Below are 14,469 nucleotides of genomic sequence, written 5' to 3'. Positions count from 1 at the left end.
GCACTCGAGGTAGGGGTTAGGCGCCATCTCTTATTAAAATTAATAATTATAATAATTTTAAATAATTTAGATTAAACTGGAAGAAAAGAATCAACCCGAAGCGGGACTCGAACCCGCAACTCCCGCTTACCGTGCGGTTGCGTTGCCAGTTAGTCTTTGGCTTATATATGCTGGAAGAGGAGATCGGACCGAAGGTCCGGGTAACGTAACTGGCAACGCAACCGCACGGTAAGCGGGAGTTGCGGGTTCGAGTTCCGCTTCGTGTTGATTCTTTTCTTCCAGTTTAATCTAAATTATTTAAAATTATTATAATTATTAATTTTAATAAGAGATGGCGCCTAACGCCTACCTCAAGTGCCAAATTTATTTTCTAATCTTCAATCCTTTATGTCCAAAAGTTAGCCCAATTATTTACAGCAGTTGGCGATGTATTGGTGTAATACAGTATCTAGTGAATTATAAATTAATGTTAAGTGTCATATTATTATCTACTGTAGTGAATCTTAAGGCTGAAATTATGAAGATGTGAGCCAATATGCAAGTGAACAAGAAACTTTTTTCTTTTTACTCCTCTTCTGCTTTTATCAGTTCAGCTTGACTCAATGATTTTTGATTATCTGTCTCTGTTTCTTACGTCTTCATTTTATCACTTTTTTACCGTACCATTTATTATTTACATACGTAACAGTGAATGAGAAACTGAATGATGAATTTTTTATTACTTTGTAGTTGAGCAAAAGACCATTAGTCACTATTTTAATTGATGAAGACATTATACTGGACATTAAAAAAGCTTTAACATTCATAGGGGTTTATATAGTGTTTTGTGATATTCGATAATGGTAGATTATGCATTTGAGGGGTCCAATGAAAGTGTTGAACCCTACCATAAACTGTTTAAATGCAATACATTTTAAATAACTATGCTTAAAAACTTGGAAACAGAGCATGGCATATTATTTGAATACTTACTTTAATTAGATGTTATTTATGCAGCTTGTGATAGGAAACTGCTTAGTGTAATATTTCTCGACAAAACACAATCTGTATTATGTGAGTGAAAATAAATTTTTTGGAGGAAAAAATAACTTTTTGATATAAAATTTTGATTGTAATCTAAATGACAGTTTCCATGCACATGGAATTATGGTGAAAACTATGCTGTAGCATCAAGATACCTGTAATGTCGTACGTGTCGACGTGAAACTGGATAATGTAAATTCATCCTACATTGTTGAACTATTCGGCGGCAACCCTGACCATGTATCTGTGTGGCTTTGTTCTGATGGTAAGGTTGTAGTGAGACAACAGTCCAGACAATAATTTGACTTTTATTTTAACCAACTATGTAATATCTACAGAAGAACTGGCGAGTTATGAGACAAAGATGATGATGCTGTAGACCAGCGGCGTGTCGTCCGTGGAAGCATCGCTTCCCTTGTATTTTCTAAAATATAAATACATATTTGCGATTATTTTCATATTGTAATGTACTTTGAATTGCTTAAAATTAATATTTTATTATAATCGCATTATGCATTTTATTACAAATTTATATACATGTGAAAAACAATGATAAGATTTGAATATAAATTTGTATATGCATATTCCCAATGGAAGCTCTGTATTGTTGAATATGGGATTGCTTCTGCGGAAAAAATATTTGATTCAAGTAAAGCAGTCAGATTACAGGCATTTGCGCAGCGTTTTACAGAGCACCACCCTCTGGTGGTTTAGCTCGTAAATGCTACACACTAAAATACCATATAATGCTTCCAATGGTTCTATTAACCTCTCGTAGGGAGCTATTTGACTAAGTGCATTGTTTTAAGATTTAAAAAGTAAAGAATATTCACTGTTATTTTTAATTATGTTTCTTTACAAAGCTATATTTAATTATAATTTTCTTAAAAAACTGCACGGACAGAACCAGTTATGGTGTGATAATAAAATATCGGAAAAAACTAATGTTTTCAAACCCCCTTCTGGGCTCTGCATCAGGTTCTTAACCATTCCTACATGGATATTCGATTAACGAATGCTGTTTAAATAATAGTTTGATCATGAGTTCGAAAACGATTTAGAAAAACTACATCGCACATGCGCAACAAGTCAGCATGCCCGGATACGACAAGCAGCTATTGCGTGCTGTGAATCAACTCTTGCCAGGCCAATGACAAACCCATCTCCTCTTTAAAATTTATGCACGTGGTTAAAAATTCTTTTAACAATAATCCATATGGGTTGACACTGGAAATAGAACAATCTGACCCTATTGAAGTCCACTTCCTAGATATAAATATTAGAGTGGAAAGCTCGGGCATCCATACTTCAGTGTATCATAAGCCAAGATCTTTGTCGTCATACATTCTGGTAGGGTCTTGCGATTTGGTTTCATACAGGACTGCAGCCTTTAAAGCTTTAATCAGAAGAGCCTTTACACATTCTTCTAACACCCAGGCTCACGATACAGAAGTAGCATCTATAGAACGCATATCCGCAGAACACGGTTATCAGAAAGGTATACGTAGGCTGATACAATGTTATCGATGTATACATTCAGAAAACAACCAGCTGATTGATAACCAACCTGAAGACATAGAACACATCCCCATCATTTTTAACCTGTACCTAAGATCTGTATATGCCTAGGTTATCAGGAAACGCCAGGTACGAATTGCCTTCAGGAGATGCCCTACTATTTTTAATCTTTTATGTAATGGGAAGGACCCTCCTAACCCCAGCAGTTTCCCCGGATTCTATAGTGTCCCTTTAAGGGATAATAGATGCAGGGACCTGATATATATATATAGGCTCTACTAAATGATCCATGAGCATCAGAATACAAGAACATCAGGCAGATATTCGTCACGGAAGAACTTCTATGGCCCTCGCTACTTATATAACAGATCCAGACATAGTAGCCGACTTTACCCAGGCCAATCTCCTTCTCACTGCGCCTCCCAATAAGCACCTCAAATTGTTAGAGGCTATGCACATCTTTAAATCCTCCATCACAACCACGTGCATAAATTTTAAAGAGGAGATGGTTTTGTCGTCGTCCTGGCAAGAGTTGATTCACAGCATGCTATAGCTGCTCGTAGTATCCGGGCAGGCCGACGTGTTGTTCATGCACAACGTAGTTTTTGTAAATCATTTCGAACTCACGATTGAACTGTTATTTATACGGCATTCGTTGATCGAATATCCATCTAGGAACGGTTAAGAACCTGATGCAGAGCCCAGAAGGGGTTCAAAAACGTTTGTTTTTTCTGATGTTTTTTTCGATGTTTTGTTATCACACTGTAACTGGTTTCGTCTGTAAAGTTTTTTAAGTAATTTCGGTGTGGTGAGTTGTTATTTATAATTTTCTTTTCATTATAATTATATTGACAGATTTTCAGACATAAAAACTTTTGAATTTTTATCACTTTTAGGTGTTATTATGAAAAGCAATTTTCCGAAGCAAGTTTTAATTCTTTAAATTAAGTAAATTTTATGGAGAATTTTTTGATTTATCTAAATAATGTAGTGAATTGCAATATTTATATTCATGTATTCATGTCTAGACTATATTGGCAAGTTACTTTTAGACATAAAAAAATAACATAATTAATGACTATCTGAACAAAGATGTACTAAAAGAATTATATGATTTAATAAATATCATTCATTTTCACGATATCATATGCGAGTGCATCTGTTGAGTGCAGTTTTTCAACCACGAAGCGAATTGATACATTTGCAAGGAACACTCAGTCGGAGGAAAGATTGTCGTCATCAGTGTCGCTTTCAATAGAAAAGGAGCTTTTAAATACTTTGACGGAATAAACGACAAGCGACTTTTATGATAAAGTTATTAACGACTTTGTGGGAAAATATTGCCAAATAGAATTAGTTTATCAAAAATAATAAAAACAAGTTCTTATATCTTTGTTTCGTGTCAATTATCTATTTTAGAATTAAAATAAATAAACTGTTTATTATTGTCATTTCCAGTATTTGTTTAAAACTTTTATGGAAACACAGCTTCCCTATCATCAAATGTCATGGCACACCACTGCTCTAGACAATTATCTCACAAAAGAAAGGACTGAAAAAGTGACTCTCCTTGTCTCCGTCCGAAAATGTATAGGTCAGAGGTCACACTGTGGTGTTCTCTGCATTACAATGCCAATGACATGAACAGAATGGTTTTGAAATCATTCTCTGGTGAAAGAATGCTGTTGCTTTCAGTGACCTCATCTCAACTTTTCTGTTGCAATAAAAATCCATTAGTGAGTAACTGACCAATCACCACTTTAGATTGCTAATTTTCATATGTTAATGTAGCTGTTAACATAATCTGATAAACAGCAGGTGCTTTGTAAATGTTTGAAACCATTTTTGACACTTATGACAATGTATATGCCATTTACCAAAAATTTCCAGTGTGTGGATGATGCAAGCGTGCATCATTGGCACATTGTAACAAAGATTACATGACATAAAATCACATTAACTGGCAGTGAACATGTTAATAGTATTGTTTAGCATCAGGCATTCAGTGGTATAATTTCAAGTTAGTGGGCCCAGAAGCGAACAGTTAAGAGCGTGGGGCCCCATATCAAGATCAGAAATCTCAGCACAGATAAATTTTTGCACATTACTATCACTAGTACCTTCCGGAAAATTATCATGGACTAGGCGTAAATCAGAATGCCTGTTTTTATTTATAAGTTTTACAATTTTCCAAATATTTTTATTAATTAATTTTAATTATTCAGTTCCATTTACAGTAGACCCCCTTATAACATGGTAGATACATTCCTTGTTATATGAATTTTGTGTTGTACGAGTGACTTAGATTTTACAAATACATGAGCCGTTCACGGCCCGGCATTTATGCAGTTTAGGGGGTACGGCTGTTTGAAAGGTTTTCTTTCATAAAATTAATCGATTCTAGACTAATTTGACTCAAACATTTCCAAAACACGTATAATTTTTTGGGAATAATCCATATAAACTATACTATAAACAAAAAATTTGTAGGAATACTTATCGAGTGTGCACCGTTCGAAGACGCCATTGCTTAAGCTCGTTTTCGTCACAGAGTGGCTCGTCGAACGGCAGACACATTTTCCAATAAGTTATTCTTTTTGCGAAAAATTTGGTGAACTTTGCAGACGTCATTAATAGAAATATAATTTTTATGGCCGTTGAATAATAAATTTTTTTTTAGTAGGTCCGCTGCTCGTTTAAACTCGACGGTTTGTGCAATGTCCGCTGTTGGTCCAGATTCGACCAATCCTGTCGAGACACAATTCGGCCAAGACAATCTGTCTCGTTCTTTTACTGTGTTATACGAGTCTCTTTTAGCATGTTATACGAACACAATCGCAATTTTTCCGTCGTGTTATACGAATCCGTCTTATATGAACCCGTGTTATAGGGGGGTCTACTGTATTATTGTTGTTGTTTTCTTTTATTTATTTTACTTGAGAGTAGAGTAATTGGATCGTTCACTTGTTACTCTGTGTCAATTTCTTCCACTGACTAGCTACATGTATCTCAAGCTTTCTTTTTAGACGTTCCATGATAATATCCAACATATCTAGTTTTTTCTTACAAAGTTATAATTTGCTCAATGGAAATCAGAATCAGGTTGAAAAAAAGCTTATTCAGGCATAGATTTTTTCAAATAAATTTTAATAATTTTTGACTTTGAGTAAAGGCACTTACAACTAGCAACTGTGACGAGAATTGTCAAAAAAGTATGCAGGATGTGCATACATCAGGATATTCGCAGGCGCATAAAGGATTTTTGACAATCAAATACTTAACTAGGCTACAGATGTCTTTTAAGTCTTACTGTTTATCTACGAATGTCTCACAGTTGTTTATCTATCTCGGAAGACAGGTCATTGCGATAAGGATTGGAAAGTCTTGATGCAGCAGAATGTAGTATGTCTTTTATTTTACAGTTGTATTTCCTGAAAATTTGACTGAAAGTTTTTGCAATCTCATTTAACTCGGTAAACCAGACTTCTAACTGGGTGAAAATAATATCCAAATTAAACACCTTGTATTTGGAAGTACTTTGCAAGATGTTATATTATTTCATCTTGATCCAGTTTTTTGAAGTGTCTTTTTATCCTTGAATTCACTTCAACTCAAAGTAAGGTCAAATATAAAGACATTGCAAGCCTCTTCATGTCATCAAGTGTAATTTTAAGGATTATTGCTGATTTGCTAACTTCTTGCTGGGCAGACTGCAACATTTTCAATTTGAGGTTTAAACTGGACAATATCTGCCTCCGTGGTAATTGTAACAATGACATCAATTAGTTTTTAAACTGGCTGTTTTATCCTCCACTTCTGATAATTGTCTGGTCAGCGTAATGCAAGTCAAAATTTTCAGCTCATCAGGATACTACAAACAAAAGGCTTTGACATAGTTATTTCTGAAACTCGATTAGGTAGGACAGGCTGAATGGCTAAAGCGGTTAAGGCATCAATGTACAGGATTCAGATTGAATCCTGGCAGGTTGAAAAACCCCAGGAAATTTTTGGAGGGTGGTCAGCAAGCCCACTGTAAGCGGGTGTGCAAGGCATGCACCACACGCGGGCGGCAAATCGGTATTGCTGGCAAGCTCAGCTTAGGTAGTCATAGTTAAACAGGGGCAGCATAATCGGTATTGCACACAGGCACTCAAACAGCTAGCGGCGCTGCTGGTGTCAGTCCCTAATATGTTGGGCCGTCCCTAATATGTTGGGCCCTGTCCCTTACTACTCTGCTACTGCTTTATTATCATGCACAGAGCGCTATATACACATTCGTCAATGATTAATAAGTCTAACTTATCAAAATCATAGCACCTATCCAATTTAAGATTTCAAATGACTGTCTAACTTCTATATATATATATATCGTAACAATTTTCATTTTAATGGCATAAAATATTACTCCTTTAAGAAGATATTTATTTTACGTCACAATATTATTGCTAATATTGCACATAAACTAATTTATGTAAAGTGCTTTTTATAAAGTTAAGGGCTGGCCATAAATTGCATCTACACTGGAAGAGAGGGAGAGGGTTATGACAAGTCGGACAAGGGGGAGGGGGATGAGTTGCATTGGACATCTGTTTATTTCATTAAATTTAATACAGTTTATGCATTTTATTATATTTATTTTAAAATTTCTTGTATGTTTTGTTTCTACTTATGGTATCTATCATTCATAAAGTAATAAATGTTTTAAGGGGAGTCGATTTTGTCGGACGTTTGAAGAGAGGGAAACTCGGACAAACCGAGACGAGGGAGAGGGGAATAAACATTATACAGTAGACTTGATCCTGAAAGAAATTCCATCACATTATCAGTTCAAGAAAATGATATGAGTTTTGCGGAATTCTTATTCGAAACTTATTGAAATTCATTTACACACAGATATCGTAATGCTTAAATGTTAAAATTAATGTAGTTACCAATAATGTGCTTAATGGTTATCAATATTTTTGAATTTCAGACTTTATGTTTAATAAATTACAAAAGCAAATTGTAATGCATGGCCAGCCTTTACATATTAACTAATCTAGTGTTTCTAATAAACGGGCTGCCAAGAGGATTATTAAGTGCTGGAACAAGGTTAATACAGCCCCTTTCACTTACACATGAACACATAAATCAATATATCGTATTTTATCCAGTTGTTTGTATAGTTTTTGGATCACACAGCTTGATGAAGAAGAGGTGGGTCAGGTACATCCTTTCTTCTTCTTCTGCAATTGCTTTCTGTTTTGCTCTTAATTAATTTTGCTAGGAGACTTCGTTCCATTTGTGGCAACAGGGTTCAGACATCTACTGGAAACGAGTCATACTTAAAAGTAATGAATGCACTTGGAGATGAGTCCTTTCTTATGACACTGTGATGTTCAAAGCAATGTTTAAGTGGTTCCACAAACAGGAATACATGAAAGAAATATAATCCAGTAAGGTATATAACACAACTCTACCTCTGATCTCTCTACACATAATCCAGAGCACGATCCTTCTGTGCTTCCACACGCTTCGAGATCTCGATCCAAACTGAGCTTTCCCACTCTTTTGAACCCCTTGGGTCTTGTTACTTCCTTTGTCTTACAACGTCCGTTCTGAGAATCAGTAATCCCACCCAAGGGAAGCAGGATTAAGAAAGAAAATCCTAGAATAGTGAAGACAAAGTACAAAGAAAATACTAAGCCTAAAATATAAAATATATACAAAAAAAATATACATTAATATGGCCGACGGCCATAACACTTTAGTAAGAACCAAAGTTGAGCTTTTTGCTTTAAGCACAAAGTCAGTTGGCTTTCAACTGTCATTCAGTATGAATGTGAGTTGACTGAAACAGCATGTGTACATAAAAATTGCAGTACTTTGTGAGCAAAACACGACGGAATGTTATGCACAGTCCATAGAAGCTGTCGGTTAGCGTGCTCTCCCATACAGAATTGTTGCAAGGTCGGTAACAGCTTCCACACGTGGAAGAACAGCAATTGCCAACATGCGTCATTCCAGACTCTTAAGAACTGTTTATATCAAAGTTGCTCATGCTGTGATCACGCAATGCCTAGAGGACAACAGACAATGGTCTCTGCAGGAATTGGCGACACAAACAGGTATCGACCAGCAACCGTACGTCAATATTATAAGGTATATGCAATAAACGAAATGACTTGTTTCACTTATGTTTTTTGCTTTTCCTCTCTCATCTACAGTACTTCCCAAATAATCCATCTAATAGACATTATTGGTAGAGTACACTGTGTCTTTTCATACGTGTATTTTAAAATGTTTGTATAACAAGTATTTGCCTGCACAAAAATTCTTGCCATGATTTTGTAAGTGACGTACATATATGATATACAGTATTTCATTATATCATATTTGATTTCAAAGAGTAATTTTCCTTTGATTTTCCTGTACGTTGAATATTAGATTAATGTAACCCTTGGTGCCAAGATGGCGGCTCGTCTCTGATTCAGCAAGGAAACAGTAGGACGCACGTTCTAACCTAACCTAACCTATTGAATAGGTTAGGTTAGGTTAGAACGTGCGTCCTACTGTTTCCTTGCTGAATCAGAGACGAGCCGCCATCTTGGCACCAAGGGTTACATTAACCGAATATTATACTGCATCATAGGTTTTTAGGATTTGTTCAAGTTTTATAAATTTTAATATTTTTGAATGAATTTATGAGTTTAATTTTTCTTATTTTTAGGGAAGTTAACTTCAGAAGAAATGCAAACATTATGGGATGTTAAATCTCAAGTAGCTAGATTATATGAAGTACTTCATGTGGACCAATTTCAGTTGGAGAGGGAAAGAAAACTTTTATGCGAACTGGAACTATTAAAACAAGAATTAGAACCTTTAGAAGCAGTATGTATTGATCTATTATTTCTAATTACAAATGGATATGAAATTATTGGTAAAAACATATTACTTCAAAACTCTTAAGGAGTGTTATAATTTTATATATGCTCTTAAATAATTTCGACTGGTTTATTTGAAAACATACGAACAGATAAACTTTTTCTACTTGTATAACATTTAAATTTTACAGTACTGTACATTTGAGTTAAGTAAAATGTATACATCATTTCTAGTATTATGAATAGAATTAAATATATTTTATCTTAAATGAATACTTTTAAATTTAAGTCAAAGTTAAACAAACATGCCAAAAACCTACCGCACAATATACGACTTACTTCTAATTCAAAACCAAAACGGTGCTTAATTCGATAGCGTGGCAAACTCTTATATACGATACGTGACAAGGCAAAAGTTATCTCTCAATGGCGCAGGCGCAAACGATGACAAAGATCGCGCGGGCTTCCTCCGAAACTCCATTTCGGAATTCTTTCAAAAAAAGATTGTTCCGTCGAACTTTGTTTTATTTTGTCCATTTTTTCACCTGAAGAAGAACCGTTGGTTCGAAAACGTTAGTGAAAGACGTTTTTCGAATTAAGCGAATTTGTCGAATTAAGCACCGTTTTGGTTTTGAATTAGATTTAAGTCAAAGTTATATCCCAATGTAGCAAAGGTTTCTACCTGTCACTTCAAAAACTCGAGTTTGAATCTGGGTGGTCTGGCCCAGACATGAGCGGATAGATTTGTTCAAGCAGCACGGAAAATATATGGATCGGTACTGCGAATATAAATGGACCAGTCCTACCCGAAATTTGGAAATTTCCAATTTCTGATGCCTCCAGATCCAGATATGTCAGGCTCCTTTCTTCATGAAATCATGATAAACCTATAATAAAGGGTTTTAAAAAATATCAAATTAGATTTACAATTAAATTACATTACTTTTAGAGATGATAATGTACTCAAAATCAATATGTTACTCTTTACTTCATAACTACAAAGATTAACAAAATACCAAATCATGTATTATATTATTGAAAAAATAATAATCCTTCTTAGTTCTTTTATATATTTTTTATATTCGGGGATCCTTGTTATAAGTCAAATATAAATAATAATGGAAATAAAGGAGCACAGTTTCCAAGACCACACATACGGCCACCATGTATGCATTATCATTAGTGAATTTTAAAAGTTGAGAGAGAGAGCTTTGGAGTACCGCAGAAAAATAAAGGTTATCACTATGCTAACAAAATCATTGCACTAGTTCCCAGCTCCAATCTTGTTGTTTCTTCTGCTCTTGAGGCAAATTCTCTTTAACTAGTATTATTGGGGTTACTCTTCCAGATTTGTACCATTTTTACAAAATATGTCTGGTCTCATTATACCTGTCTGTTCCCGATTTTGAGGCGGTCGTGCTTACAATCACTCTGTTGATTGAGAATGGGTACTCCAGCAAACACTGGGCTTTAGGGAGGATCTTTTATTAGTTACTGAAAATAACTGTTTTTGTTTCAATGGTAGTTTTTATTTGCAGAAACAGGGAGTGCCTGTGGACTCATCTCTTTCAGCTATTTTAGCTGAATTAGTTATGAGAGCCATAGAATTCAAAGTGTTTTGATCCCCACTTTGTATACATTACCCCCTTCTATATCTGCAGTATGTGGATGATGTGCTGCTTACATGGGATGGCTTGGAGGGTGAGTTACTACAATTTATATAATTCTTGTCAGTTGTTTTTTCAACTGTCTTGTTTACTAAAGAGGAAGAAATGATAAAAAGATTTCTTTCTTGGATTTACTTGTATACAGATCTCCCATTGGACTTTCCTTTATCGTTTTTCACAAATTCATTGAATAGACTTACATTATCCCTTCTACTGCTTTCCCGCCCTCCAGGTACAAAAATTTGGCCATTACAGCACTTATACATAGGGCTTTTTTTGTACCTGTCCTCCCAACTACTTGTGGACAAAGAGCTAGTGCACATTAAATTAGCAGTGTGCAGGCTGGAGATTCTCCCACCAACAGGGCCGGATTTACCAATCCAGGGGCCCTGGGCACAATTTCGGTGGGGGTTCCCCCTTTAAGAGTAGGCAAATTTGATGATTTAGAAAATTTACACAAAATACTGTACTTTCAATTAGATTTGAACGAGGAAGTTGTAAATTTCATTTAAAAATAAGGTTATTGTAAACATACATATATTTTATTGTGTAAAACTAATTATTTTAATTTAACTGAAAAATACCTATGTGAAATTTTTTCTCGAAACTTTCCGATGTTTCATAGGTTTTTTTCCCGGGTTTGGTTTTCTCTACCTGTTGCCCTCATGATTAGACCACACTAGGCTGTCGCGGTAATAGAAGAAAAAAAAATTATGTTTAAACATAATTTTTTTTTAGTTTTGTGGGGGCCCTGGGCACAGGCCCCAAATGCCCTTATGTAAATCCGGCCCTGCCCACCAAGTATAATTATTTAGTTAATGTGGTAAAAAATGTATTATTTCCATGATCCACTTTATTTCATAAGAAGGAACCGGTCTTCGTGTCACCAGCCATCTTGTTCGGTACCTAGGCCCCTTCTTTACATATATGCCAAGTCTTTAGAAAATTTGTGTATATACTACTGCTAGCTTCCCAGCCCACACTGCATAGTATACTTTGCAATGATAGAAATGGGGGTTATGCTTTTTGAAAAGTTACACTATACAAAGTCCACTAACTGAGTCAAATTTGTTACATATAGGTGCCACTACCTGAATGCTCCATATCTGTCTAGCAGAGTGTCGTGAAGATATTAAAAATGGGAGATGTTCAACAGAACTAGTCAAAAAAGTGATGGAATATAACTTTGATCCTCGTCGGTCAAAAGTTTCACTAGTAAAACACTGTGGGAATAGGAGAATCTTGTTCATTTGGGGGTCTTTGTTTGTTACAACAATGTTCCCATGCAACTCTCTCACACTTGATATTCCAGAGCTATGGGGTTGCACTTTCAACTTGCTGAAAATCATAGATCATGCAGTTATGTGACAAGAACATACTGGTGACAAGGGGCTTGTGTTTATGTTTTGTTTGAATTTTCTTTGTATTCTCATCAATTATCTCTGTATATATTAATTCTGTTATTTTTGTTAACCATTGCCATCATATATTATGTTTATTTTAATGGAGTATAACTGTATTTTTAAAATATGTTCCATGCTAACGTGCTTTTATTCTGTGACAACATCCACAAAAAATTACTAGAATGGAAATTAAACCTTTCCATAACCCAACTCACTCCACTGTATTCTCTGTAACTATGGAACAGCTATTAATCCATAGATACAACATTGTAATTGCAATTTAAAACTAGAGTATTGTGATGATCGCGAATGTGGTACACAAAGAAACTGGAATAAATATTTACAACAGGATCTTTTATTCGCGTATATAGATACAGGAAGGGTTGTGGAGATGCCAGCTATAATATCTCTATCTCCAACACAGGTAATATTAGTACGGAACCCGACAAAAATATGATGACATAAGCTTCAGGTCTCGTGACGACTATTCCGATACATAGATAATTATTTTACAAAGGGCGATTACAAACATATATAGACCTTAATTCTAAACTTATAATTAATTACAACTAATGAAGAATGATAGAAAAATTTAGGACAATAAAATAACTGATAGGAGAAGAAAAAAAAGGAATGGGTACCCAACTATTTTGGCGCTAATGCAATGAGGTGCACATAACGGTACATATAACGGTGTATATGACGAATCTCTTCTTAATGACGAAAAAAAACAATCAACACTTTCACTACACATAAAGTTCTCTTTGTCTTCACCCATGTGGTCTCGAAGACGTATTCGGGAGCTCTCTCTTTCTCGTCTTTCCTCCTTCAGCTCTGACTCAAAAGTGACCCTTTGTCTTAGTTCTACCCCTGAGGGCTGTGTACAGTCCTATTGTCCATAATGGGGTCACCTATTGTTAAGCCGTTAAGCACCAGTCAGGGAAGGGTTCCAGGAAGTAAAGATAATATGAATAGGAAAGAGAAGGAAAAATGTATTCTAAGTTAAAATAAAATATAACTATATATTACACAAATGGCATTTAGCCACAGTATAAACCACCCACTACACACCCTGCACCTCTTTACAAATTGTCTTTAAAACACAGAAAACCCATGTGTTATATGGACAAAACTAGTAATTATTTTTTTATACTGTTGTATAAAATGAAAATAATAATTTGTTATGTTTTATTTTCAGCAAAAAGAAGGTTTGATGTCTGAAGCTAAAAAACGTACAACAATACTCTCATGGTTGGGCCTTGGGTTGATGGGTGTTCAGTTTGGAATCCTTGCACGTCTAACTTGGTGGGAATACTCTTGGGATATAATGGAACCTGTTACTTATTTTATAACATATGGTACTACTATGGCAATGTATGCATATTTCGTTTTGACACGGCAGGTAAGACTTTTTCTTTTACGCAATATAAAAATTCTTGCATGCTATAAGTACATTCGCATAGATTAACTTTTGATGTCGTGTAATTTTATATACCGTTATCAGAAAAATTTAATAGAATTCACACAAATTTCTCACCAAATTGAAACATATAATAAAATCTTATTATTTTACAATACATTCGGAGCAAATCCTCCCTAATTCAAAGAGCAAACTCTTGTAAATTTAACGTGTATATTTAATAAAGACTCGTTTGTTTCTCACATCATTATTCTATATAAATAGAGAAAATTTTTGATAACTTGGAGTGGAAAGGGTAGAGAAAAATTAAATTTTGAGTTACAAACACTACCATTATTTTATTAAGATAATGCTAGTGATTTGTTGCTTCTTGCTCAACAATGTTTTTGATATGGTCAACTGCTTTGAAATCATCATGTTTTATAAATGATGTAGCTTCTAGAAAGCTCCTTAAAAGCTTGAGATTCTCTGGCTTCCCTACATGTGAGGAGAGCAGAATACAGTGAACACTTCTATAATGTAAATTCATATAATGCAACAAAAAAATTGTGAAACAAAAAACAAAAACTGCACAC

At 34.9% G+C, this 14,469-nt stretch overlaps 1 protein-coding gene across 1 annotated transcript in view; it reads left to right on the top strand.

Moving 5' to 3' along the window:
* The window catches only part of MCU (mitochondrial calcium uniporter), a 125,340-nt gene that overhangs the window by 98,560 nt on the left and 12,311 nt on the right, over positions 1 to 14,469 (top strand). The window contains exons 5-6 of the mRNA XM_067266138.1: positions 9,251 to 9,411; positions 13,673 to 13,876. Coding sequence (XP_067122239.1) covers positions 9,251 to 9,411; positions 13,673 to 13,876 — 365 coding nt within the window. The remainder of the gene's footprint in view (positions 1 to 9,250; positions 9,412 to 13,672; positions 13,877 to 14,469) is intronic.

This window comes from Centruroides vittatus, unplaced genomic scaffold (genome assembly GCF_030686945.1).
Source record: "Centruroides vittatus isolate TY-2023 unplaced genomic scaffold, ASM3068694v2 contig_2682, whole genome shotgun sequence".
In the NCBI taxonomy this organism is placed as follows: Eukaryota; Metazoa; Arthropoda; class Arachnida; order Scorpiones; family Buthidae; genus Centruroides; species Centruroides vittatus.
Note: the sequence above shows the minus strand (reverse complement) of the source record. Positions and strands in the feature narration are given on the sequence as shown.